At 38.1% G+C, this 27,794-nt stretch overlaps 1 protein-coding gene across 3 annotated transcripts in view; it reads left to right on the top strand.

Moving 5' to 3' along the window:
• MOB3B (MOB kinase activator 3B) overlaps positions 1-27,794 on the top strand; it is a 283,599-nt gene that overhangs the window by 223,804 nt on the left and 32,001 nt on the right. For all 3 annotated transcript variants that reach the window (XM_078152837.1, XM_078152838.1, XM_078152839.1), the window contains exon 3: positions 11,622-11,824. In XM_078152837.1, the coding sequence (XP_078008963.1) occupies positions 11,622-11,824 (203 nt within the window). The remainder of the gene's footprint in view (positions 1-11,621; positions 11,825-27,794) is intronic.

Genomic DNA, 27,794 nt, shown 5'->3' with positions numbered 1-27,794 from the left:
AAATCAATATGATACCTCCTCTCCCCTGCCAAGGAATTAGGAAGGAATTTTGTACTAATGGGGCCCCAGAATAGTTATGGACACATAAGAATGTAAATTAAGAGGAATGGGGAGAACTCCTGTTGGGGCTTTGCCATTCCTAATCAAGCTGTGACTACAAATACTCCAAAGTGGTTGTGACCCTGTCTCGGAGAAATTTGATGTTTCCCTGTCACACAGAAAAAGGCATTGACATCAGAACAAGGCAGATTCATAAATTCAGCAGCATGATTAGGGGCTTTGGGGAATAAATCTAAATGTATGTTTATATGTTTTTGGCCAAATTCTTTATAGTCCAGTTTCCCCCAGCTTAAAATTGGAGCTAAAATGCTTGCCTTGGTAGGCAGGTCACTTAATTATAAAGAATGCTTCAAATCAGAGACGTGCTTTTTGCATTCACAGAGTCGTTTGGGAAGGTAGCTTGGGTGACTTGTTTCCTGTCAAAGTTTAACCTAAAACACTTAAGACATAAAATATTAGCAACCTTTAGCTAACCTATTAATATTGTTTCCTATTAACTTGTGTAAATCAAACATAGTGGCTGAAAATTAACTTTTGCAGCACTGAAACAAGAAGAGAGTAAAATTTTGATAGTAAGTAGAAAAACTGATTGATTAAAAGTATCATTCACACAAAATCAAAATTAGCTCAACAGTCTATTCTCAAGTGTTCTGTTCATGCTAGGCATTACGCGAAATGCAACATGTTAGAATTGGAAGAAAACTTATTTATTTTATCACCTAAGTATAACACTGATTTTACAGATGAAAAAATTGAGACCCAAAGAACAGTGATTTACCCAAGATTGCATAACTAGTAAGTTGCAGAGCTGAGATTAGAGCACAAGTCATTTGTCTCTTGGTTTTGAGCCTCAGGCTGTACCAGAAAGTTATAATCTGTGTGTTCAAAAAGTTTATCAGTAAGAGGTGATGAATTCATGCTTTGGCCAAACCATACCACTACACTTTGGTTGATGTTTATGTCATTAACAGGTATTAAAAAAGCAGCATATACAGTGGGTAGTGAGTTGGCCTTGGTATCAGAATGGCCTGGATTCAAGTCCTACCTTGAAACATGCTGGAAGTATAACCCTGGGCAACTCACTTAACCTGTCAATGCCCCAAACATTATAAATTGCAGGGCATTTGGTGGTCTGGATTGGTAAAGCAGGTCCCTCACTGGAGTTCCCTATACCAGTAAAATCAAAGGTCTAGACAGCCCACAGAAACCATCCACAAAACAAACAAAAATCATCAGGTATATCTGTGTATTTATTATTTGTCCAACAATGTGCTAAGCATGGCAGAGTAGCTTGGGTTGATCTGGATTTTCATCGACATTGATATAGTTATTACTTCCATCTGTGTGAATGTGACAGTGTTCCTGTGCACTTTCTCATCCCATGCAATTTTTTTCCATGTTGCTCTGTAAATTTACCTTACAGAATCGATTCAATGTGCTCAAGCCTTCTTCAGCTGTTATTAGAATCTTAAGGGTACCAATTATCTGTTAGTGCTGTCTTTCTGTTTTCTGTCATTCATTTTATGTTACTGGCCCGCCTCTGTTCCCATTCATTCACATTTTCAATAATGTCTTTTACATCACTTCATGAATAAGAGTTTTCATTGGTAATATGCTTTAGCCTACTTACACCCACCATGAGTCTTTGTATTCTGCATTACTTATAATTTTCATCCTTCTGAGATCAGTGTTCCGTAATTTGAGTCTTCACTGAGAGAATACTCATGTTAAAAATATGTGCTTTTGCAGCAGCAAGTATTTGAAATCATTGAAAATATCACACAATTTCCAAATTTCAATCTAGACCAATCTCCTTCTGTTAGTCAGTTCTGGGCCCAGCTCATTGTCCATCTGCAACACTTGTCTAAGAAATCTCTCTCTCTTTTCTAGATACAGAAATGTAGACAGAACTTAGAGATTTGTAACAAAATCTCTTTAGTTAAATCTACATCAATGAGAGATAGTTATAACCATTCACGGTAGAAAAATAAAGTGGATGAAAAATGCGTGTCCCTGGACTATGATGGACTGTGCTTAGGAAGATAGTCATTGAGTTATTCTCTATACAGATATTTTATTATCACTCTTTGGAAATATAAGATATAAATAGATGCTTGTAGGTTGAGAGAGAGAGAGAGAATGAGAACATGATGTCTCTTTAGAGAATAACTTAATGGACTTCCCTTCTAGATTTATATCATAGTATAGGCAATATGTACTTTCCCCATCTACTTTATTTTTCAAATACGAATGATTAGAATGAACTCATTTTTTATTGCTGCGGACTGAAGCTTTGTAGAATTTTGGGGATAGTTGCAGTGATCACAAAGTCAACGTTGAATAGGAGCATTTGGAAAACTTTGCCACCAATAAGGTTTTCTCTGAACATTGAGCCATGGAAGTTACAAGAACTATGAGATACAATTCCTGTCCTTGAGGAACTCAATATCCAGATTAGGAAAGGTAAAAGTTATACATAAGAAACCATTAGAGAACGACATAAAACATTTTATAGTGTCATGCCTAATTGTATTGAGTAAATGATCAAAGTTGACTTCAGAATTGAATTAATATAACATATTTCTCATGGTTTTTTTTTAAAAGCACATGATGTAGACTCAGTTAAGATAATATTTGGAGGGGGGGAGGTGGAGCCAAGATAGTGGAGTAAAAGTAGTGACATGTTTGAGCCCTCCCCCAAACCCCTCCAAATACCTGTAAAAAAATGACTCTAGACAAATTCTAGAGCAGCAGAACCAGCAAAAAAGACAGAGTGAAATAGATTTGCAGCCCAAGACAACCTGGATGGTTGATAGGAAAGGTCTGTTGCCCTTGGCTGGGAGAGGAGCGCAGTTTAGTGTGGGCCCCACAGGCAAAGACAAGGCTCCAGAAAACCCAGCTGTGGTGGTTTCCAGACTTCTCAACCCACAAATGCCAAAGACAACTTAGATGGTTAGTGGGAAAGGTTTGTTGGAGCTGGGTGAGAGAGGAGCATGGCCGAGCCCTAGCCCTAGTGCAGCCCCAGGGCGGCAGCCACAGTGGCAACCCTTACTTCTGGAGCTATTGGCGCAGTGAGGGGATTAAGCAGCTGATCAGAGAGGGATTGCAGGGATCACTTTGCTGGCTCTAAGACGGGATTCTCTTGCTTTGCCTGTGCTTGGATCTTCATTGCATTCTTGGGTGGTGGTCCAGGGGCAAGGAGTGCTGGCAAAGTGGAGTTTGTGGTGGTGGTAGAGAGAGAATTCTCCTCACAGTTCCAAGTCAGAAAAGAATACTTGTGGTCACTCATAGACCAGAGCACAGTCCAGGAAAGGACTAAACACCTCTCCTTTGATCATACCACCTTGGAAGAACTGAAAATTTACAGGGCCCTAGAATTATCTCTGAAAACAGCTGCACAAAACTCTGAAGCTTGTGACAGTATGATCTCCACACTGGAAGCAGAACTCTACCTTAACAAAGAATTGAAAAGTCAAGTAATTGTCTGGGAACATGAGCAAAATGCAAAAAACTCAGACAATACGATCTTTCTTTGGTGACAAAGAAGATCAGAACATATAACCAGAAGAAGACAACAAAGTCACAGTTCCTACATCCAAAACACCTCCAAGAAAAATATGAATTGCCTTCAGGCCATGAAAGAGCTCAAAAAGGATTTTGAAAAGCAAGTAAGAGAAGTAGAGGAAAAAGTGGGAAGAGAAATGAGAGTGATGTAAGAAAATCATGAAAAACAAGTCAACAGCTTGCTAAAGGAGACCCCAAAAATATGAAGAAAATAAAGCCTTAAAAATAGACTAACCCAGGGGCATCTAGGTGATACAGTGGTTAGAGCTGCAGCCTTGGAGTCAAGAGGACCTGAGCTGAAAGCTGACCTCAGACCTTGACACTTAGTAGCTGTGTGCCCCTGGGCAAGTCACTTAATCCTGATTGCCTCACCAAAAAGGAAAAAAAATGACTAACCCAAATGGCAAAAGAGGTCCAAAAAGCCAGTGAGGAGAAAAATGCCCTAAAAAAGAAAAATTGGCCAAATGGAAAAGGAAGTCCAAAAGATTACTGAAGAAAATACTCCCTTAAAAATTAGAATAGAGCAATTGGAAGACAGTGACTTTATGAGAAATCAAGACACTATAAAACAAATCCAAAAGAATGAAAAATTAGAAAACAATGTGAAATATCTCATTGGAAAAACAGCTGACCTGGAAAATAGATCCAGGAGAGAGAATTTAAAAATTATTGGACTATCTGAAAGCCATGATCAAAAAAAGAGTCTAGACATCATCTTTCAAGAAATTATCAAGGAAAACTGCCCTGATATATTAGAACCAGAGGGCAAAATAGAAATTAAAAGAATCCACAGATCTCCTCCTGAAAGAGATCCCCGAAGGAAAACTCCTAGGAATATTGTAGCCAAATTCCAGAGTTCCCAGGTCAAGGAGAAAATCTTACAAGCTGCCAGAAGGAAACAATTCAAGTACTGTGGAAACACAATCAGGATAACACAAGATTTAGCAGCTTCTACATTAAAGGACCACAGGGCATGGAATATAATATTCCAGAGGGCAAAGGAGATAGGATTACAACCAAGAATCACCTACCCAGCAAAACTGAGTATAATCCTTCAGGGGAAAAAATGGTCATTCAGTGAAATAGAGGACTTTCAAGCATTCCTGATGAAAAGACCAGAGCTAAACAGAAAATTTGACTTTCAAATACAGGACTCCAGTGGAACATGAAGAGGTAAACAGGAAAGAGAAATCATAAGAGACTTATTAAGATTGAACTGTTTACATTCCTGCATGGAAAGATGATATTTGTAACTCATGAGAACTTTGTCAGTATTAGGGTAGTTGAAGGGGAAAAAATTGTATGTATGTATATATAGATAGATAGAGGGCACAGGGTGAGTTGAAGATTAAGGGGTCATATCTGGAGAATAAAATTAAGGGATGAGAGAGGATGATACTCGGAGAAGAAAGGGAGAGGTAGAATGGGGTAAATTATCTCACAAAAAAAAAGAAAGAAAAGTCTCTCACAGTGGAGGGGAAACGGGGAAGGTGAGAGGGAATGAGGGAATCTTATTCTCATAGGATTTGGCTTAAGGAGAGAATAACATACACATTCAATTGGGTATGGAAATCTGTCTTACCCTACAGGAAAATAGGGGGAGAAGGGGACAAGAGAGCAGGGGGTGATAGAGAGGAGGGCAGATTGGGAAAGGGGTAATCAGAAGCAAATACTTCTGAGGAGGGACAGGGTCAAAAGAAAGAATAGAATAAATGGAGGGCAGGATAGGATTAAGGGAAATAGAGTTAGTTTTTCACACATGTCTACTAAGGAAGTGTTTTGCATAACTGCACATGTACAACATATATTGAATTGCTTGCCTTTTTCAATGGGGTGGGTGGGGAGGGAGAAGGGAGAAAATTTGGAACTCAAAGTTTTAAAACACATGTTTTAAAAAAATGTTTTCACATGCAACTGGGAAATAAGAAATACAGGAAATGGGGTACAGAAGTCTATCCTGCTCTACAGGAAGATAGAAGGGGAAGGGGATAAGAGAAGGGAGGGGGGAGAGACAGAAGAGAAGGCAGACCAGGGGAAGGGGTATTCAGAATGCATGCCATCTTGGGGTGGGGGAGGGGTGAGAAATTTGGAACTCAAAAACTTGTGGAAGTGAATATTGAAAACTAAAAATAAATAAATTTATATTAAAAAAAATTAGAATGGAGCAAATGGAAGCTAATGACTCTATGAGAAATCAAGAAATTATAAAACAAAACCAGAAGAATGAAAAAATAGAACAGTGTGAAATATCTCATTGGAAGAACAACTGACCTGGAAAATAGATCCAGGAGAGATAATTATTGGACTATCTGAAAACTATGATTAAAAAAAGAGAGGGGCGGAGCCAAGATGGCAAAGTAAAAGCAAGGACTTGCTTGAGGTCTCCCCCAGACCCCTCCAAATACCTATAAAAATGGCTCTAAACAAATTCTAAAGCAGCAGAACCCACAAAAAGACAGAGTGAAACAAATTTCCAGCCAAGACAGCCTGGATGGTTGATCTGAAAAGTGTATCGTGCTATGATGGTAGAAGAGCACAGTTAGGCACAGGCTGCAGCAAACTTGGAGCAGTCCTCACAGGACTAAATCACAGGCAGCTGTGGCGGTTTCCAGACTTCTCAACCCACGAACACCAAAGACAACTTAGAAGGTCAGTGGGAAAAGTCTGCTTCTTTGGTGAGAGAAGAGCTTGGTCTCAGAGCTCAGAGTCCGGAGTGCTGCCCTGGGGCAGCGGCTGCCTCCTGAGCTTTTGGCCCACAGACTGAGGGGAATTGAGTGGCTGATCAGAGGGGAATTGCAGGGATCTCTTTGCTGGTGCAGGATTCTCTTGCTTTGCCCATGCTTGGATCTGGGGCGTAGTTCTGAGGGGCGGTCCTGGGGCAAGAAGGAGCACTGGTGTGGTGGAGCTTATAGTGGCTGTGAAGAGAAAACTCTCACAGTTCCAAGGCAGAAAGGAGGACTTGTGGGTCACTCATAGACCAGAGCACAGGTCAGAAATGGAGTAAACACCTCACCCTTGATCATACCACCTTGGAAGAACTGAAAAGTTACAGGTCCCTACAAGTATCTCTGAAAACAGCTGCACAAAACCCCTGGGACAGTACATTCTCCACACTGGAAACAGACTCCTACCTTAACAAAGAGTTTGTAACTCAAGTAATTTGCTGGCATCATGAGCAAGCAGTGCAAAAAGAGTCAGACTATATTATCTTACTTTGGTGACAAAGAAGATCAAAACGTACAACCAGAAGAAGACAACAAAGCCAAAGCTCTTACATCCAAAGCGTCCAAGAAAAATATGAAGTGGTCCCAGGCCATGGAAGAGCTCAAAAAGGATTTTGAGAAGCAAGTAAGAGAAGTAGAGGAAAAACTGAGAGTGATGCTAGAGGAGACCCAAAAAAATACTGAAGAAAATAACGCCTTAAAAAATAGCCTAACCGGAATGCAAAAGAGGTCCAAAAAGCCAGTGAGGAAAGCAAAACTGGCCAAATGGAAAAGGAAGTCCAAAAGCTTACTGAAGAAAATACTTCCTTAAAAATTAGAATGAAGAAATTGGAAGCTAGTGACAATTTGAGAAATAAAGGCACTGTAACACTAATCCAAAAGGATGAAAAAATAGAAGAGAATGTGAAATATCTCATTGGAAAAACAACTGACCTGGAAAATAGATCCAGGAGAGAGAACTTAAAAATTATTGGACTATCTGAAAGCCATGATCAAAAAAAGAGCCTGGACATCATCTTTGAAGAAATATCAAGGAAAATTGCCCAATATTTTAGAACCAGAGGGCAAAATAGAAATTGAAAGAATCCACCGATCACCTCCTGAAAGAGATCCCCAAAGGAAAACTCCTAGGAATATTGTAGCCAAATTCCAGAGTTCCCAGGTCAAGGAGAAAATCTTACAAGCAGCCAGAAAATACCAATTCAAGTATTGTGGAAACACAGTCGGGATAACACAAGATTTAGCAGCTTCTACATCAAGGATCTGGAGGGCATGGAGTATGATATTCCAGAGGGTAAAGGAGATAGGACTACAACCAAGAATCACCTACCCAGCAAAACTGAGTATAATCCTTCAGGGTAAAAAAATGGTCATTCAATGAAATAGGGGATTTTCAAGCATCTCTGAGGAAAAGACCAGAGCTGAATAGAAAATGTGACTTTCAAATACAAGACTCAAGTGAAACATGGAAGAGGTAAACAGGAATGAGAAATCATAAGAGACTTATTAAGGTTGAACTGTTTACATTCCTGCATGGAAAGATGATATTTGTAATTCATGAGTCCTTTGTCAGTATTAGGGTAGTGGGAGGGAAAAAAATTATATGTATGTGTACATCGATAGAGGGTACAGGGTGAGTGGAAGATGAAGGGGTGATATCTGGAAAATAAAATTAAGGAGTGAGAGAGGATTATACTGGGAGAAGGAGAAATGGAGAAGTAGAATGGGGTAAATTATGTCACATGAAACAGACAAGAAAAGGCTTTTACAGTGGAGAGGAAATAGGGGATGGTGAGAGGGAATGAGTGAATCTTAGCCTCATAGGATTTGGCTTAAGGAGGGAATAACATACACAATGGGGTGTGGAAATCTATCTTACCCCACAGGAAAATAAGGGGGGAAGGGGGCAAGAGAGCAGGGGGTTGATAGAGGGGATGGCAGACTGGGGAGGGGATAATCAAAAGCAAACACTCCTGAGGAGGGACAGGGTCAAAAGAGAGAATAGAATAAATGAGGGGTAGGACAGGATGAAGGGAAATATAGTTAGTTTTTCACAGCAGGAATACTATGGAAGTGTTTTTGCATGACTGCATATCTATATACCTGTATCGAGATGCTTGCCTATTCAATGAAAGTGGGTGGAGAGGGAGTTAGGGAGAAAATTTGTAACCCAAAGTTCTAAATATGTTAAAATTTAAAAAAATATTTAAAAAGAGCCTAAACATCATTTTTCAAGAAATTATCAAGGAAAACTGCCCTGATATTCTAGAACCAGAGGGTAAAATAAAACTTGAAAGAATCCACTAATCACCTCCTGAAAGAGATTCCAAAAAGAAAACTCCTAGGAATATTATAGCCAAATTTCAGAGTTCCCAAGTCAAGGAGAAAATATTGCAAGCAGCCAGAAAGAAATAATTCAAGTATTGTAGAAACACAATCAGGATAACACAAGATTTAGCAGCTTCTGCATTGAGAGATTGGAGGGCTTGGAATATGATGCTTTCAGTGAACATATAGAAGATGAACTTATATTCCAATACTTTCTTTCAATTACAAAAAACAGTCATTTTATCCACCAACAGTACACAATGGCATTAAATGTAAAAGAATAAAAGCAAGAGGAGAGAGAGGAGGACATTTTTTTCTGCTTGGAAAAAAAATTATTAAAAAACCTTTTGAAAAATTAAGAGATGAGAATAAGATGAGTAACAATAAAACTAACATTTATTTCATGTTTTAGAATTTGCAAATTTCATTATCATTAAATCTCAAAAACAACCAACCTAGTGAAGTAGGTGCTATAGCTATAATTTGTCTTGTTTTACATTTTTGAGGCTCAGAGTTTAACTTGTTTGTGATTATGCAGTGTCAAAGGTAGAATTTGAGCCCATGTCTTTATAACATCCTGCTTATATAACTAATCACTCAACTAATATTTAGTGGGTTCCTACAATGAGCTAAGCACTACTAACATTCTTAGTGCCCCATTCTTGATTTTACAGGGACTGTCTTATTTGTAGAATATTCATTGTAGAATACGTGTGTGTTTGTGAATGCATTTAGTATGTGTATGCACTGTAGAATATTCATAACTATCCCCTTTGTTGCTGCCTGCTTTTTGGCAGTTTCAATGGTAGTTAACACCCTTTACCAAAGGAAGGCAAAGGAGAATAAATGAAAATCCAGATAATAGGTTGTTTGTAAACTCTTCAGTAGGAAGTGTGCCTAAGGTGACTTGCTTAATCTCAAAAGTGGTGCCATAGTTATATGAAAAAATCATTATTGATTATAGAAATGAAAATTAAAAGAACTTTGACATGTCATTTTACATGTCAGATTGGCTAAAACAATTGAAGGAGGATAAATGTTGGAGGGGATGTGGAAAAATTGGTACACTAATTCATTGTTAGTGGACTTGTGAACTGATCCAACCATTTTGGAGAACTATCTGGAATTATGTCCAAAGAGTTACTAAACTGCATACACCTTTGATCCAGCAAAGAACCTATGTTTTGTAAACTATTTATACTAGTTCTCTTTGTGGTGGCAAAAATTGGAAATTGCAGGGATGTCCATCAGTTTGGGAATGGCTGAACAAGTTGTGATATATGGTTGTGATGGAATTAATGCTATAAGATATGATGAGCTCAATGGTTTTAGAAAAACATGGAAAAACTTGCACAAAGTAATGAAGAGCAGAATGAGCAGAACCAAGAGAATGTTGTATACAGTAATGGCAATACTTTCTTAAGAACAACTTTGAACAACTAAGTCATTCTAACTTTTATAAATACTCAAATTGACTACGAAGGACCAATGAAGGAAGATGCTATCTACATCCAGAAAAAGAATTAACAAATAGAAAAGTATGTATAGTATGATTTTATATACAAACACATATATGTATGTATATGCACACATATTTGTGTCTAATGGTAGCCATCTCTAGGGTGGGGGGGAGAGGGAAGGAAAAAAGGTAAAAAATTAGATGATGATTTATCATTTTTAAAAGGAATAGCAAATTATACATGGTAGACTTGTAGTTTCACGTGCAATCATCTTTTTAAAAAATTTTACTGTTAGGGAAATGCTAATTTTACTTCAGAAATTAAAAATAAAAAATATTTTTAAAAAATTGATGACATCTTCTTGTATCTGGTGCTGCAGCAAAGCACTTGAAGGTGGAGATGACTTTCTCTGACTGATAGCCGTGGTTCTAGTTGGTCATGCATGGATGACAGCTGTAAGACATGATTTCGACAGCTCTTCGTTTTCTCCTCATTTTGTTACCTCCTCTTATCAGAGCATTTGTTTCCAGTTGAAGTGGCAGAAATCTTACCATAGTGTTTCAGTGTTCTCGTTCTGTCTGTGTATCTATCTATCTGTACTTAGTTTAGAAACAGTTGCAGGTAATTGTGCATGGAACTCAGGGGAGACTTTACCATTATAGAATGCCACACTTGTTCTGTCTCTTGCAGGCAGCCCTGCTTTTCCAGTTACAGTGCCTTTCTCTCGTTCAACTGTTGCTCCAGTATTCCTCTTAAGGCAATGACAGCAACTGTCTGGGCTTCTTTAGAGACTCAAGATACTCCTTGAGCAATTGTTTCTATAGAACGGTTAGCTATGCTTCTGCTCCTTGATATCATATTCCTTCTGTTGCAAACAATAAGACCTTATAGTCAATATCCTGGTAGTTCTATGAATGTAGAAAAAGAAAAGTATGGCCTTGAGTCCCTGATTCTGTGTTTTGAGGTGGCCAAGTTTGAATTAAGATAATTAAGCAAAACTTCTGTATGATTCCAGACCAATCACTCAACTTTTTGTGACTTAGATTAGAGCTCTAGCCCCCTTACCTCTCTATGAGGATGAATATGAAGATGAGCATGATAAAATGAGAGGCAAAACATGTTTTGCTTATCATCTGAGATGAATAAATAAATATGAGGTTTAAAATAGCATTTTGAGCACTCCTTGCTAGAGCCATGTCAAATAGAATTACATTTTTATGGTTTAATTTGAAATTTTGATGTTCCTAAATCGCATCTTTTTTCTTCTCTTTTGTTTTTGGTTGTTGTTGTGAGGTGTAACTTACTTAGTAGGAGGTATCAGAAAAAGGTGATATTTTAAAATATATACTGATAAAAATTTTAAAATAATATTTAAAAACTCTTTATGTTCAGGATGGCTCCCTTTTGGTAGTGAATATGTCCGTCAGATTCTTCTGACTGACCACTGAGACTTGCACATCATGAATCCATCTTTTTTAATTTTTAGGTGTTCCTTTCCCAAGGAACTTTCTTCAGATCTGCAAGAAGATTCTGTGTCGTCTTTTCCGGGTATTTGTGCATGTCTACATCCATCACTTTGATCGTGTGATCGTAATGGGTGCAGAAGCCCACGTCAACACCTGCTACAAACACTTCTATTACTTTGTCACAGAGATGAACCTCATAGACCGCAAGGAACTAGAGCCCTTGGTAAGTGGAGCAAATACTGATTATTTTCATTCACTCATAGAGCTAGAAAAAGGCAAGGAGGTTCAAGAACTGCAGTTTTAAATCTTAACCATTTCTTCTATTTAGAGATTGCTTCTATTCTCAATAAGTAGTAGAGATCCCAGCGCTACGAGAAGGGGCTTGAAAATCAACTGACCTGTGGTTCTGCACTGTGAATGCCCTGATCCAAACTCTCTACTTGGTCATCATTCCTTCAGCTGGTTGGTACAGTGGATGGAGCACTGCATCTAGAGTCAGGGAAACATGAGTTCAAATCCAGCTTCAGACAGGTACTGGCTTTGTGACACCGGGCAAATTGCTTAACCTCTTTTTGCCTTAGTTTCCTTAATTGCAAAATGGGAATAATAATAGTACCTACTTTGCAGGGTTATTGTGAGGATCAGATGGAATAAAGATTATAAAGTGCTTAGCATGGTGTCTGGCCCATACGAAGCATTTACTTAATAAATGCTTTTTTTCCCCACTTACACTTCCATTATTGTATCTCTCTATTTGAATATAAACTCCCTGATAGCAGAGACTATTCCACTTTTGTGGATCAGGAATCTAGTCCACTACTGTCTGTACTTTGCACTAGGTCTGACACATAGTAGGCCCTTCTTAAAATGTTTATTGATTGACCGGTTGATTAAGCAGTCTTCAGGAAAGGAAATGCCCACATCTATCTATTCAGGTTTTTCATAGTCAGGAACTTCTTCCTCTTGTCTAGACTGGCTCCATTTATAGAATCATTATTATACCTTTGGAAAAGGGATACAGTATGGCATAGTGAAAAGAGCACATTTAAGTCAAAGAACTTAGTTTTAAATCCTTTATTACCTGTGTAACTTTGGCTAAGTCACTAAACCTTGGCCTCAGTTTCCTCATCTGCAAAATGAGGAAGGCGAGATCCAGATCTGTGATCCTATGAGCCACAAATCAACTTTGGGACCACACTAAAATCGAATTGGTGCCTCATTGTGGTATCAGGTACCACTGTAGTGGTTTGCCATTTCCTTCTCCAACTCATTTTACAGATGAGGAAACTAAGGTACACAGGGGTAAGTGACATGCCCAGCATCACATAGCTAGTAAGATTTGAACTCAGGAAGATGAATCTTCCTGACTCCAGGCCTGGAACTCTATCCAGTGTACCACCCAACTGCCCCATTCAAGGTCATACCAACCAAGAATGAACAAACCCAAACAAACTAGAAAGGTTTTGAGGATAGGTCCTAATTGGACTGTCATCAGAGTATTAGCCTGAGTTTAATAGGCTTATCAACTATGTAACTTTTGGGGAGACGTCACCCATTCTGTAAAATGAGAGGTTTGAATTAGATCAGTAGTTCTTATGTTGGGGTTGGTGAACTTGGTTTTAAAAATATCTTGGTAATAATATTTTGATGTAATTTGTTTCCTTTGTAATTCTATGTATTTTGTTTCCTGCATTTAAAAACATCATTCTGGCAAGGGGTCTTTCCCCAGATTGCGAAAAGGGACCATGTTATAAAAAACATGGTTCAAAAGAACCCCTAGATTAAATAATCAGTAAGGTCTGTCACATTTATCTCTAACACTATGAGTTCAGAAGTTTGTACGTGGTTACTTCCATCAACATGGCATTATAATCTAGCATTCTTTCAGCTACAGCTTGCCAATATCGGTAATATGAATAGGTATAGTTAATGCTTGGTTATGTTAATAATACTTTTAAAAATAGTTAAACCATAATTGCCTAGATTACAAGGGTGGGGATCCTGCAACCTTGAGGCTGTACATGGCCCTCAAGGTCGCAGGTTCCCCACTCCTGGCATTATGTATTCACTAGGTGATCCTGTAAAGAGATGATAAATGTTGGCTAGATGAGCAACTACGAGCTAGGTTGTCTGTAATTGCACTAATTAAAATCACTAAGGAGCTCTAGATTCATTGTATGATTGTATTGATTTTAAAATGTAGTATTTCTGGAAAACTGTCATATGATCAGTAGATTTCCATCCCCCAAATCAATAAGTATGATGTATTTCACTAGTAACCCCTTTTTTGCTATGCTTGCTGTTGTTATTTAATCAATTAGTTGTTTCCAACTCTTTGTGACCTTATTTGAGGTTTTCTTGGCAAAGATGCTGGAGCGGTTTGCCATTTCCTTCTCTAGGTCATATTACAGATGAGGAAATTGAGGCAAACAGGGTTAAGTGACTTGCCCAGGGTCATACAGCTAGGAAGTGTCTAAGCTCAAGTTGGAGCTCAGGTCTTCTAGACTCCAGACCTAGCGCTCTATCTACTGTGCCACCTAGCTGTTCCTTTTTGCTGCACACTTGTTTTAAAATCAGCTATATCAAATTAAATAAAAATAGTTCTACTGATTCACGATAATAGGAAAAGAAGGTATTATGTGGGATAGAATTAAGTATGAAGCATAATCGTTGCTTTCGTGGATCTTACAGTCTACTAACAAAATATTTTCTTAGTACTCAGATATCCTCTTTCACTCTTGATCTAGGACAGAGATGTCAGGCACACTGCCTGGGGGTGGCATGTGGCCCACACCACTCAGGTGCTACCTGACTCAGGTTAAAATGTAATTGGGAAATATTTAACAAAATAAATAAAAATTCAATAAAATACAGATAATGCTGTATTTTAAATTGGTCAATATGCAGCCCGCAGGGATCCTTATATGTGGCTTGGTAGGCCCTGTTTCTATTTGAGTTTGATACCACTGATCTAGGATTAAGTAACCAGATGACTGATTACAGTGGAAAGAGTACTAGATTTAGAGTCGAGCTACCTAGATACACATCCTGACTCTGCTATTTGCTATCAGTGTGACCATGAACAAATCACTTAACCTCTCTGGGCCTCAGTTTCCTCAACTGTAAAATAAAGTTGTTGGACAGTAACCTTGAAGATCCCTTCTTACTCTCAATCTGTAATTATTTAATTATTTAGATGCTGTAATTGTTAACATTGTTGTCTTTTGGATTCTTTTTCCTGAATTGCCTCATCATAGGTTAACTGTTCCAGTTAGTTCTATTGTTGAAGTTTCTCCATAGAATGACTCACCTGTCCTCCTAGTACAGATAGATAGATGGAAACATGCAAGAGAATTTTTTGTTCTTTTAGGGAACACATAAGACACAACTTAAACATTGGGAAGAGAGGGATTAGACACCCAACAACTGTTAGACAGAAAAAAAAATCATTTAGTGGGAGGGTGCCTTGAGCCATAGACAATCAATTAACAAGCATTTTTGGAGTGTGTACTACATATGTACCAGGCCTCATACTAGACAGTGAGGAAATACAGAACAGTATAAGACATTTCCTGCTCTTATATTCAATGCAAGGGGACAGCACATAAATATATAAGTGTGTACAAGGTAATGGGTGAGGGGAGAGAACATGGAACTAGGGAGATCAGAAAAGGCCTTATATAGAAAGTAATGATTGAACTGAGTCTTTAAGAAAACTAGCTATTCTAAAACATTGTGGTATAAAGAGTATATATATTCCAGGAATGACAGAAAGCCAATGCAAAGGTGTGGTGATGGGAAATGGAGTTCTCTTTATAAGTAACAGTAAGAAGACCAGTTTGACTGGACCATAGGATACCTGAAGAGGAGTGAAGTTTAATAAGTTAATTCTGTAGATTTTGTTAATTTTTTTTAAGAAGTTAATTCTGGTTGTCCCAAAGGTCTTTGGTCCCAAAGGTAGTTGGGATCAGGTTGTAAATGACTTTAAATGCCAAATGGAGGAGTTTGTATTTGATCCTAGAGGTAAGCCACCAAAGTTTATTGAATACAAGAGTGACATGTCTTTTGGTGCTATCACACTGGCAGTTACGTGGAGTACATATTGGAGTAGGGAGAGACCTGAGGCAAGTAAGCCCACAAGGAAACAGTTACATTAATCTCAGCCAGAGGAGATGAAATCCTGATATGAGAAATGTTGTAGAGTTAGAAAAAAACAAGAGTTGGCAACTTACTAGATATGTGGTATGAGAATGAGTATTATGAGAATAAGTTTGACTGGATGGTGGAGCCTTTGAAAGAAAAAGGAAATATGGAAAAGGCGTAAGTTTGGAGAGAAAGATCATGAGTTCTGTTTTGGAAATGATGAGCTTGAAATATCTACAGGATGTCCAATTGGAAATGTCTAGTAGGCAGTTGGAGATGTTGGATTTATGGTCTGAAGAGAGACTGGGGATGGCTGTGTATACCTGGGGAACGTGAGTGTAGAAATAGTAATTAAATCCAAAGAAGACCATCAAGTGTTCATTCATGAGTGGGAACAAGAAGTCCACATTCAAGAGAATGTAGAGAGAAAAGAGAAGGGGGCACAGGGCAAGGGAAATATTGACTTGATTAGACCCTATCTCTAGGATGCCAGTCTCTGATAAGTGAGCTTTCACCTTATCTTGTCCAGAAGAAGGCCTCCATGTCACTTCCCGGACATTTCCACACCATGCTGTTATGAACATACTGTCTTCACTTTTCCCAACCCCTTACCTTCTTAGGATATAAACTCCTTGAGGTCAGGGGCCGTCTTGCTTGCTTATATTTATTATCCCCATTGCTTAATATGTGCCTGGAACATAGTAACCTTTAATAGATGCCTTATCAATTATTGTCGCTCAGTATTAGAAGTATCTAAAGGTAGAATCACTTCTCCTAGGCTACATTGTGTTTCCCCTTTTTGAAAGTTTTCAAGTAAAGTCTGGATGATCACTTTGGGAGCGTATTATAATGAGGATTGTTTTCAGGTATGGGTTGGACTGTGTTAACTGAAGTCCCTTTTCAGTTCTAAATTCTGTTATTCTGTGAATAGACAATCTCAACTGGAAAACTAGAAGAGGGTTCCTGGAAGGTATAATGTGTTAGGCTTTTAATGATAAGCAGAAATTCAGCAGGTGAAAAGGGGGAGGGAATGTATTCCAGGCATAACAAACACATATGAGCAGAAGTGTGTACATGTTTGATGGGCAGAAAATAGCCTCATTTTATTTGAGCTTTGAAGAGGGAAGAAGAATATGAAATAAGGTTGAAATAACAAGATGTTACAAGATTCTGGAGGGCCTCGATTGCCAGGCGATGGGGTTTGAACTTTACTAGGAATGCCTTTAGTGGCCACCTATGATTTCTTTGGGGGGGGGGTGTTTTTAAAGGCAGTTCAGGTTAAGTGACTTGCCCAGGGTCACACAGGTAGAAATGTCAAGTGTTTGGTCTGAGGCTGGATTTGAACTCAGTTCCTCCTGACTTCAGAGCTGGTGCTCTATCCACTGCGCCACCTAGCTGCCCCTGCCACCTGTGATTTCTGAGCAGAAGAATAGCATGACATGAACATATTTTGCATGAGAAACATTATTCTGACACACATTTGAAGGATGGGTGACAAATGGATGGAGAAAGAATTAGGGGCAGGAAGACTTATAGAGAAGGCTATTCTATACAGGTTATTACATTTGAGAATCTGAAATAAGATGTTGCAAATTAAGGAGGAAGGAGATGAGGGTGATAGATAATTGTGGCAGTGGAATCAACAACAAAACCTCATAACTGATTGTCTGTGAAAGTTGAGTGAGAGAAAAAAGTCAAAATGACCTAAAGGACAAGATAATAGGAGACCAGGAAGTAAAGTCAAAATGAAGAGTAGGTTCAGGGATGATGATAATGAGTTCAGGTTGGGATATGTTAAATTTGAAGTGCTAGATTGAAGTGACTACAACTTGCAGTAATAATAACTTGCTTACATAGTATTCTAAAGGTTATAACGTACTTCATGTACATTTTCTCTTTTCATTTATTATCATCCCCATTTTACACATGAACAAAATCTCAGAGAAGTTACATGATTTGCCCATGAACACACAGCTATTAAGTGTCAAGCATAGATTTTGAAACCAGCTCTTCTTGACTGTCTCTCTATGCCACATTGCTCTCAATTATGTCCAGTTGGAAATGTGGGTCTGAAGCTCAAAACAGGCATTTTTAGGATTAGATATCCTTCATCAGCCATCTATTTACTGTAAGTGTAGCTGTTATCAGACGAAGAATACACTGAAGTTTGATAGTGTAGAAAGAAAGGAGAAGATGGCTAAGGATAGATCATTGGGCCACCTATTTGATTTTCTTAGCTAATTAGTGGTAGTCTGACCATTAACCTATGCATCCACCAGATACCACCCCATTCAGAGGTGAGCTAATCACAAAACACATACTTGTTCTTTAGATGTCTTTGAGGCCTTTGAATGCTGGTATTCCCAATGTTCCCTCACATCCATGGTTATATTCTACATTGGTGCACTTCAAGATTTAACCCAGACATACTACCATCTTTATACTGCTTCTACCCTTTAGCTACTAATTAGAAATTCTACTCTTCTTTTCTTCATTGCCTCTACTCTGATGTTAGATATTTACTAAACATTCCCATGCTACCTGTGCAGCCTTGGAAGGTCTGCACCTGCCTTCAAAGAGATTATACACCTTGTATCAGAGTCATATCTTTGATGAAGGTATGCTCTCTTAGAAAAGGAGGCATTCTCAATTGGAAGATTCAGACAAGCAACAGGTAGCTAAGTCTGAGGGTATTTGTCTTGTCTTTGGCCAATTCTTCTTAGAATCAAACTCCAAATTACAGAATTTTTAAGAGTCATACCATACCTAGTCAAACCCATGCTCAGGAATCACCAGTATAACATACTAACAAGTGGTTGTTTAACATCTGCTCAGAGACTTCCAAGGACTAAGAATCCACCACCTTCAAAGGCAGCCCGTTACATTTTTAACAGCTCTAATTGTTAGGAAAATTTTATTTATCAATTTTTCCTGACATCAAGCATCAGTTTGCTGCTTTATAACCCCCACCCATTGCTCCTACTCTGTTGTCTGGAACAAAATAGAATAAGTATTCCATGTATTATCTTATTAAATATTTGAAGAAGACAGCTATTATATCCCTCCTCCCCAGGTCTTCTTCAGATCAAATTTCTCCAAAGGTCCAAAACAGAGAAGGCATCTGACCAACATTAGAAAAGCATAGAACAGAGCCTGGGTTAGGTTAGATTAGAATAGTAGCTTCCCAATCTTTGTTCCAATCTCTAAGTGACACAGGGACCAGTATATGTTATGAATTGGCATGTGTCTCTTGTAATCCCAGCCTTTTAAATGAAATGCTACTTAGAATTTAGAAATGGTAGAAAGGTCAGTTTAGTCTGCTGAATTGGAGAGCACAGCATGTCAACTAACAAGATTAGTCTCATCAATCCATTTTGGAGCCTGCTTGTCAGCTGTTGCCTAGACCAGCAGCCTGGGAATCCACAGAAACATATGACATTTCTTTTAGCCAACAGCAAGAAGAGTGAATAGGTCTGGGGCCTTGAAATGGACACAGGCATGGCAAATAATCTTTCATGTAAATCCAACAGCTGAAGCTGATCCGCATCCCAGCAAGTTTACAGTTGGAAGAAACAAGCCCAAACGATTTTGGTAATTAGAAAATGGGCCAAGCGCTAATTGAATAAAGTAGACTGTTGGGCCCTTTTCAGTGCAGAAGTCAGCTCACAGATGTGATGTAATCAATCCTTAACAAATTTTCAACGTGTTTTATTGTAGCCTTATTTTAAAATAATCCTTATTGTCTAAAAACTAGTCAGGAAGGTCTGTAGTTGATAAAGAACAAGTTGAAGCAGGTTATGGAGAAAGAAGTGGGTATGAGAGAGGCAGGAAAGATAGTTCCTTTTTTACCCCAGTGTGACCTTGGACAAGTTATATAAAAGTCTATATAAAAGTGGACATAATTACACCTATTACTTACCTCACAGAGATGCTAAGAATCCAAATAAGAGTATATACTGAAATTTCTATGAGAATATCCATTGAATTTGCTGTGACCTTCTTAGAAGAACAGCATCATATGAATTTTCAGTACTATTGTTCAGTTGTCTTGGTACTATCTCAGTGGTAGTTCTACAAACACTGAATAGAGAAATATTGCATACCCAGAAAGTTGGCAAAAATCTCAGTGGTAGTTCTACAAACACTGAATAGAGAAATATTGCATACCCAGAAAGTTGGCAAATATGACAAAACATAAAAACAGTCAATGTTGGAGATGCTGTGAATTGTGCCAACCATTCCTGAATACAATTTGCAAATTATTATATGAAAAAGTTACACAGCTAATTGTACTTTGGCTCAGAGATCTCACTACTGGATTTATACCCTATAGTAATCAAAGACAGAAAGAATCCAAATATAACAAAATATTTGTGGTTATACTTTTTGTGGTAGCAAAGGGCTAGAAACAAAGAGAGCTAATCAATTGGTAAATAGGTAAAAAAAAAACCTGGAATATGAATGGAATTTTATTATACGGTAAGAAGTGACAAGTAAGAATTCAGAGAAACATGATAATACTTGTATGAAGCAATGCAGAGTAAAGTAAGCAATCAATTTATTTTTAAATGATCCTTACTATCCAGGAAACAGCTAGGGAGGTACATAGTTGTTAAAAAGCATGTTGAGGCAGAGAATAGTATACACAATGATTACAATAATATAAATGAGAAGAAGTCTAAAAGGAAGCCAATCTCTGACTGATGTAATAACTAATCTTGGTCCCAGAAGAACATTCTTCTTCCTCTTGCTAGAGGGGACTTCAAAAAGTATAATGCTGTATAGAATTTTAGTTGCAATCCTCTTGGTTGGTTATTCTTCATTATATTTTGTTGTTATTGTTGTAAGAGAGGGCTCAGTGGTGTGGCAGGCAATGGTGCTAAGTATGGAAATGACTGATATCAAAACTCAGCGATATAATTCCAAGATGTGACCATTCTGGTATGTAACTAAAATGACATAAAGAAGTTGTTAGAAGTTGAGAAGACTAAGGAGTTGTTTAGCCAAAGTATTGGATTAAAGATGCTTAGGATGATTGCAGAAGATGAGACAGAGAGAAAGACCAGGAAACAGAATATGAAAGACCTTAAGAAGCTTGGAACATGATGTACATATAGGTGAATACATGATAACATCAATGAAGGTGAGATGGATTGCACAGACTTCCAGAGAGGAAAGTTCTTTGGAGGATGGAGGCAGGGAAATAATCTTTAAATAGCAGTGGAATCAAGAAGTATGCCGACTTCAAATCAAGGGGAGAAGAAGAAGGGGTAGCTTCAGTAGATAAAATTGCAAGAGATGTGGTACACTTCATGGAGATCCAGGTCCCTGTTAAAGTAAGAAAGTAGAAGGAAATTTGTTGATTAGATTTATTTGTTTATTTATTTTGCAAAGGCTATCTAAGCTAAGCATTGTAATAGTGGTAGAGAGTGTCTAAACTTAGGAATGAGCCTTGATAAAACAGTGTAGAACACTGAACACCATACTCTAGGCACATTGCATACAGATACTTGGAGATTGAGGAGGAATCACCAACTTAAAACAGAATAACAGCTTGGAAATAGAATGGCCCAGAAGATGCAAAGCTGGATGTATTAATTTCAGTTGTGTCTAGTGAACACATGACCAATAATGAGATTCTCATGAAGAACTCTTCTTAAGATCATAGCATCATAGGAGCACAGACTTCAAGCCAGAAGAGACCTTACATATCATAGAGACAAGAGTGGATAGTGTTGTACTAGGAGTTAGGAAGACCAGAGTTCAAATCTTGCCTCAGATGCTTCCCAGCCATGTGACCCTGGGAAAGCTATGTAACCTTCCAGTTTCCGTTTCCTCATCTGTAAAATGAAGATTGGCAGCTAGGTGGTGCATTGGGTAAAGTGCCAGGTTTGGAGTCAGGAATATTCGTCTTCCTAAGTTCAAATCTGGCCTCAGATACTTACTAGCTGTGTGACCCTGAGCATGTCAGGTAACCCTGTTTGCCTGTTTCTTCACCTGTAAAATGAGATGGAAAAGGATATGGCCAATCACTCTAGTACCTTTGCCAAGAAAATCCTAAATGGAGTTATAAAGAGTTGAACATGAACTGAAAAATGAGGATAATTATAGCATCTTCCTCTGAGGATCATTATAAGGATGGAATAAGATAACATATCTAAATGTTTTAAAAACCTTAAAAGTTCTACAGGAATGCTAGTTGTTATCATTACTGCTACTACTACTAGTACTACTACTACTACTACCACCACCACCACCACCACTACTACTATTACTACTACTACTACTACTACTACTACTACTACTACTACTACTACTACTACCACTACTACTGCTATGACTACCACCACCACCTAGTCCAGTTCCCTCATTTTACAGGTGAAAGGAGCTGAAACCTAGAGGTTAAGTGACTTGCCCAAGGTAGTAAACTTAGTATTCGTAGAGCCAGGATTTGAACCCAGGCCCTCTGACTCCAAATCTCATACTGTTTATCCTGTAGCATGTATAGTGGTACCCAGCTTTCTGGTGCTGCCCACAATAATCTGTTTCTCAGAGTTTTGTCTATAATGAAAAATTAAGAGCAGACATTTGTGGTCACAGAGCAGTGTTACAGAATCATCCTGCAAGAGAACATATCAAATAAGAGCTCCACAGAGCTCATCAGCAGTGGCAGGTATAGTGTAGGCAGTTTATCATAAAAAGAGGCATTGCATTAAGTTGTAAAGCCCTAGAGTAAGGTTGCTGGCAGAGGAGGGTAGAGCTGTGTATCCAAGTCTTGCAAGGACATGCAGCTTCTCATAGCTACCTACCAAATAGGCCCTGGGCCTTTTGGAGAAATGTCAGGAGGACTTCATTCACTGATATTGGAGACACTGCTGGGAGAAACTAGCCCCTGAAGTCTTTGTAAAGGAAGAAAATTAGCCCAGGGTAAAGTGAGGGGGAACAAAGACCCTAACGATAACTAAAGGAACTACTTTGAAAGTAGTTCCTTCTTCCCCAGTCAATTGTAATCAATGATTCTTAACCTGGAATCTGTGAATTTGTCTTTTTTTTTTAAGTGTCCTTTGATAATTTGAATTTTTAAAGTGTCTTTTGAATTCAAAATCAATGTAATCTATTTCCTTTGTAATTATATGTATTTTATTTTATGCATTTAAAAAATATTATTCTGAGGAGTCCATAGTTTTATCAGATTGCCAGAGGTCCATGACAGAAAACAAGAGCAAGAACCACCACTTTAGATGAGGTATGATAGAGAGCTTAAAGGAGCAATGACAGTAACCCCAAAAACTTAGTTTTAAGCTTGTTTAGCAGCAAAATTACTTGGTGGAGTTCATGTTGCCTGCTTTCCTATTTCAGTGATTCTGCAAGAACCATGCTCTCCTTCCCACCACCAGTAGCCTCTCTGTGTGTGTGTGTGTGTGTGTGTGTGTGTGTGTGTGTATGTGAGTGTGTGAGAAGCAAGAACTGGCTTTGGCATTCTTGAGCCAGTAGCCTAGGCCAGACTCCATGAGGCTGGCTCAGTCAAGTATCACAGCTAGAAATGCATAAGGCAGACTATGGCCTGTTTTCTTGGTGTAATGTCTTTAGGTTTTTTGCCTCACCAGTTTCTCGCCAGATACAGGGACATAGGATAGGACAATCAAGCCTATGAAAAGGCAACAGTGTTGTGGACCAACAGATAGAATTGGTCCAAATGTCTTGGAAAACAATTTGGAACTCTGCAAGCGAATTGAATAAAAATTCATTTTCTCTGGCACAGAAATATACTACTGTGCATATGTCCTAAGGGGGTTGAAGATAGAAAGAAAGATTTGCCATATACAACAAAATTCAGAACACTTTTTTGATAGTCAAGGACAAAATGAAACAAAACAAAAAACAGAAACGAAGTCGGTGTCTATTAGTATGGTATGTGTCAGTTATGATATATGTATGTAATGGAATACTCCTTTGCCATAAGAAATAACAATCAACCATGAGGACTCAAAGAAATTTGGGGAGACTTGTATGAACTGATGCATAGGGAAGAAAGCAGAACCAAGAGAACAACATACATGCTGACCACGGTGATGTAAACGGAAACAACACTAAAAGACTTCAGCGTTCAGGTGACGTCACGTGAAATATTCTTCCTTCATCTGGAGAGTGGGAGATAGTGAACGCAGGTACAGAATACTCCGTATCCTGTCCAGCAAAGTTAACGGGTTGGTTTGTTTTCCTTAGGTATTTGTTTGTTTGTTTGTTTTGATTACGAGGAAGAGTTCTAACAAGAGATAAAGTAGAGGGGCAGCTAGGTGGTGCAGTGGTGCACTGGCCCGAGAGTCAGGAGGACCTGAGTTCAAATCCAGCCTCAGATACATCACACTCAAGTCACTTAACCCCAATTGCCTAACCTAAAAAAATAAATGTAAGAGATAGGGTAGAGTAAGTTTGAAAGAAACTTCAATAAACTTTTGTTAAAAGTAGCACCAGTGAAGTCACCCACTAAGAGTCAATGAGAGGCCTTAAATCCTCAACATGCTTGATCCTTTGGGGGTATATTGAGCTCATATATTTAATGAAGGCAACAGAGTTAGTGGGCCTGTTGAGTTAAATGTGGCCTAAATGGGAGATACAGACAACGTTTCTCTCCCCAGAATGAGCTGAGGTTGGTGGGACTGAGTCGTCCCCATTATAGGGGTCATAACTGGAGCCTGAGTCAAGGATTCCCAGAGGGGAGGTTGTGCCTGGACCTTTCTGAGGGGAGAAAGAGCAAGTTAAACAGTTTGCCAGAACCAGAGGGACCTTGCCTCATATGTGGTATGGAGATACCTAATGGACCTCCGTGAGAGGAGATGACAGGAGTAGGAGTTGGGCTATTCCTTTGTAGAATACAATTCCTTTTGTTAGAGGGAAAGGGCAAAGGAACATTAGCAAGACACTGGGGAGGAAGAAAGAAAGAAAGAAAACAAGAAGCTAAAGATTAACCTTTAGTGGTTAGAATCAATCAAATGAAAAATATTTTATAAGCACCAGCTATCTGCTGAACAGTATGCTGAGGACTAAAGATACAAACGCAAAGAATGAAGCAATCCCTATTCACAAGGAACTTACATTCTAATGGGGGAAACAGCAAGTATATCTATAAGTATAGATGTATAGCACAAGCATAAAGTGAGTAAATAAAAATAACCAGGGTGTCCCAAAATTCTTAGTGCAGCATTAAGTTTTAAGAACTTCAGAAGTATAAAGGCCATAAAATTACAAGAAAGCAACATTTTAAAGGTGAATTTTTCAACATTTTAAAATATTGCTACTAAAATTCAACACAGCCACTGTCTTGTGCTATATACACTGCTCTAGTCGACTTTTGAACTTTGTAAAAATTTTCATTTATTTGTTGCTCTGTGACTGAAAGGATTATATTTGTAATCCTAGCTTTGAAATTATACAGAGAAATTGAGGTTTTGATTCATATATGACAGTTTGGAAATGTCCCCACTGAAAAAAAGAAATCTAATGGAAATAGATAAGGTGACCAAAGTGGCAAAGCAAAGTCTTCCCGCTCTGAGAAAATATACAGTACTTACATGTGAAGGTTTATAAAACTGTGCCAATATTTTGACCCAACAATACCAAATCTGTATCCTAAAGAGATTAAAAAAAGGGAAAAGGACCTATCTCTACAAACATCTTTACAGCACCTTTTTGATGGCAAAGAATTGGAAATTGAGGAGATAGATAACCATCAATTGGGAAATTCCTGAACAAGTTGTGGTATATGATTGTGATGGAATACTATTGTGCTACAAGAAATGACAAGCAGGATGGTTTCAAAAAAACTTGGAAAGATTTGCATGAACTGACACAAAGTGAAGTGAGCAAAACCAGAAGAACATTGTATATAATAATAGCAATATTGTATGATGATCATGACTTAGCTATTCTCAGCAATACAGTGATCCGAGACAATTCCAAAGGACTTATGATAAAAAATGCTGTCCACTTCCAGAGAAAGAAGTGATAGAGTCTGAATGTAGATTGAAACATGCTTTTTTTTTTAACTTTATTTTTCTCAGAATTTTCTTTTGCAACATGGCTAATATGGAAATATATTTTGCATGACTGCTGTTGTATAATTTATATCAAATTGCTTGCCTTCTCAATGAGAGGAAAGAGGAGGAAGGGCAAGAATTTGGAATTTTAAAAAAGTTTTGATGGACATCAAAATAGTTTTTACATGTAATTAGACAAAACATTAAAAATTTTAAAATATATCATTCAGAAACTGTCACACATATAATAACTGACAGGGTACCCTATCAGGTTAAAATTTAAATGATAAATCAATTAATTTTATTATTTGAAACTCATGGTGAGCTAGGTAGTACAATGGATAGACCGCTGGTCCTACAGTCAGAAGAACCTGAGTTCAAATGCAGCCTCAGACACTTACTAGTTGTGTGACCCTGGGCAACTCACTTAACCCCAATTGGCTCCTACCCAAAAAAAGGAAGAACTTCACAAAACTACATAAGGGTAAGAAAAATTAAGCTTTCAGTACTTTTTGGTAAAAAAATTTTTGAGATGTTCTGTTCAATACAGGGTAGTTTGAGAAAGAAGGCATGACCAAGTGGTAGAGGTAGTGGGGACAGGAAAGACTTCACCAAGAACATGATGCCTCTTAAAGGAAGAGAGGGAATCGGTGAAGCAGATGGAAGTAAAGAGGGAGTGCATTCCAGGCAGAGGGGACAGACAACGAGAAAAAGGCATGCATTCAGGAGATGGGAGGTGGTGTGTTAGGAACAGAGAAAAGACCAGTTTGGACAGGTCACAGACTATGGGAAGGCAAATAGTGTCAAAGAATGGAGGGTAAACTCTGAATAGATAAACAGGGAGAATTGGAGAAGAGACAGAAGCATTGGTTGTAGAAACAGTGGAGGAGAAAAGAACAGCAGCAAGAAGAGCAAAGATAGCAGAAAATAAGAGCAGTCCTATGGATGTTGGAATATTGGGAAACTTTTAGTCGAGTCAGCAAGCATTTTAATAAGCATTTACTATATGCCAGGTTCTTTGTTAAGCACTGAGTATACAACAATAATCAAAGACCATTCCTGACGAAATCCAGTAGAGGAGACAACATGAAAATAACCATGTACAAACAATATACATACACATACACATACACACACACACACACACACACACACACACACATACATATATATATGTATATGATTTGAACATTATGCAGCTCATACCAAAGAAACATCCTATAAAGGTATCAGACAAGGATGAAGGCTCCCACTCTCAAGCTCCCACAGCATATTATTCACACCTACATGCTACCGAATAGAGGCATGGGAAAAGGGAGATAAAAGAGAGGAGGAAGGGATTCTATTAGTCTAAAATCACTAACAAAGAGAATACAGCTATGTACCTGAGACTGTGAGGGCACAAAGCTGCCAGTTATGCCTTGGCATCTGAGCACCCACTCAGAACTGTGAACAAAGGCAGAGCATCTTACATTATTAGTGATTTCAAAATTATGTAATAATGCTACCTGCTATTACAAAAAATTCTCACTTGCCCAGCTTTTCATAAAACAATTTATGCAAATAGAGAATTACATTAAAAATTTCTCTTGTAGCGTTGCCATCAACAAGTTTGCAAAGTAACAAATCTTACCTAATGTCAGATTCAGCAACATTAGTTATATCCATGTCTGTATTTATATATCTATGTATAGTACATGCCCAAATATTATTTATACTATGTATATGTATATGTATATGTATATGTATATGTATATGTATATGTATATGTATATATACACACATGCATGCCAGCCATATATGTGTGTGATCACATGGTGATCTTTAGCTATATCTGTTGCTTTGTCCAGTGTCAGTGAAAAATAGGAAGATACTAATTTCTCAACTAATTGCTTACAGGTCTTCAGTTATCTGTACCATTCTCCTTACCTGTTCATGTGATGGTCCAATATCAGTAGTTGTAACCACCAGTGTTTCTTCTATCAAATCAGGCTGTTTACAGTTAGAAATTCT

The sequence above is a fragment of the Phascolarctos cinereus genome, unplaced genomic scaffold (genome assembly GCF_003287225.1).
Source record: "Phascolarctos cinereus isolate Bilbo 61053 unplaced genomic scaffold, phaCin_HiC Scaffold_4;HRSCAF=312, whole genome shotgun sequence".
NCBI lineage: Eukaryota > Metazoa > Chordata > Mammalia > Diprotodontia > Phascolarctidae > Phascolarctos > Phascolarctos cinereus.
The sequence above is the reverse complement of the archived record's forward strand: the minus strand, read 5'-3'. Positions and strand labels throughout refer to the sequence as shown.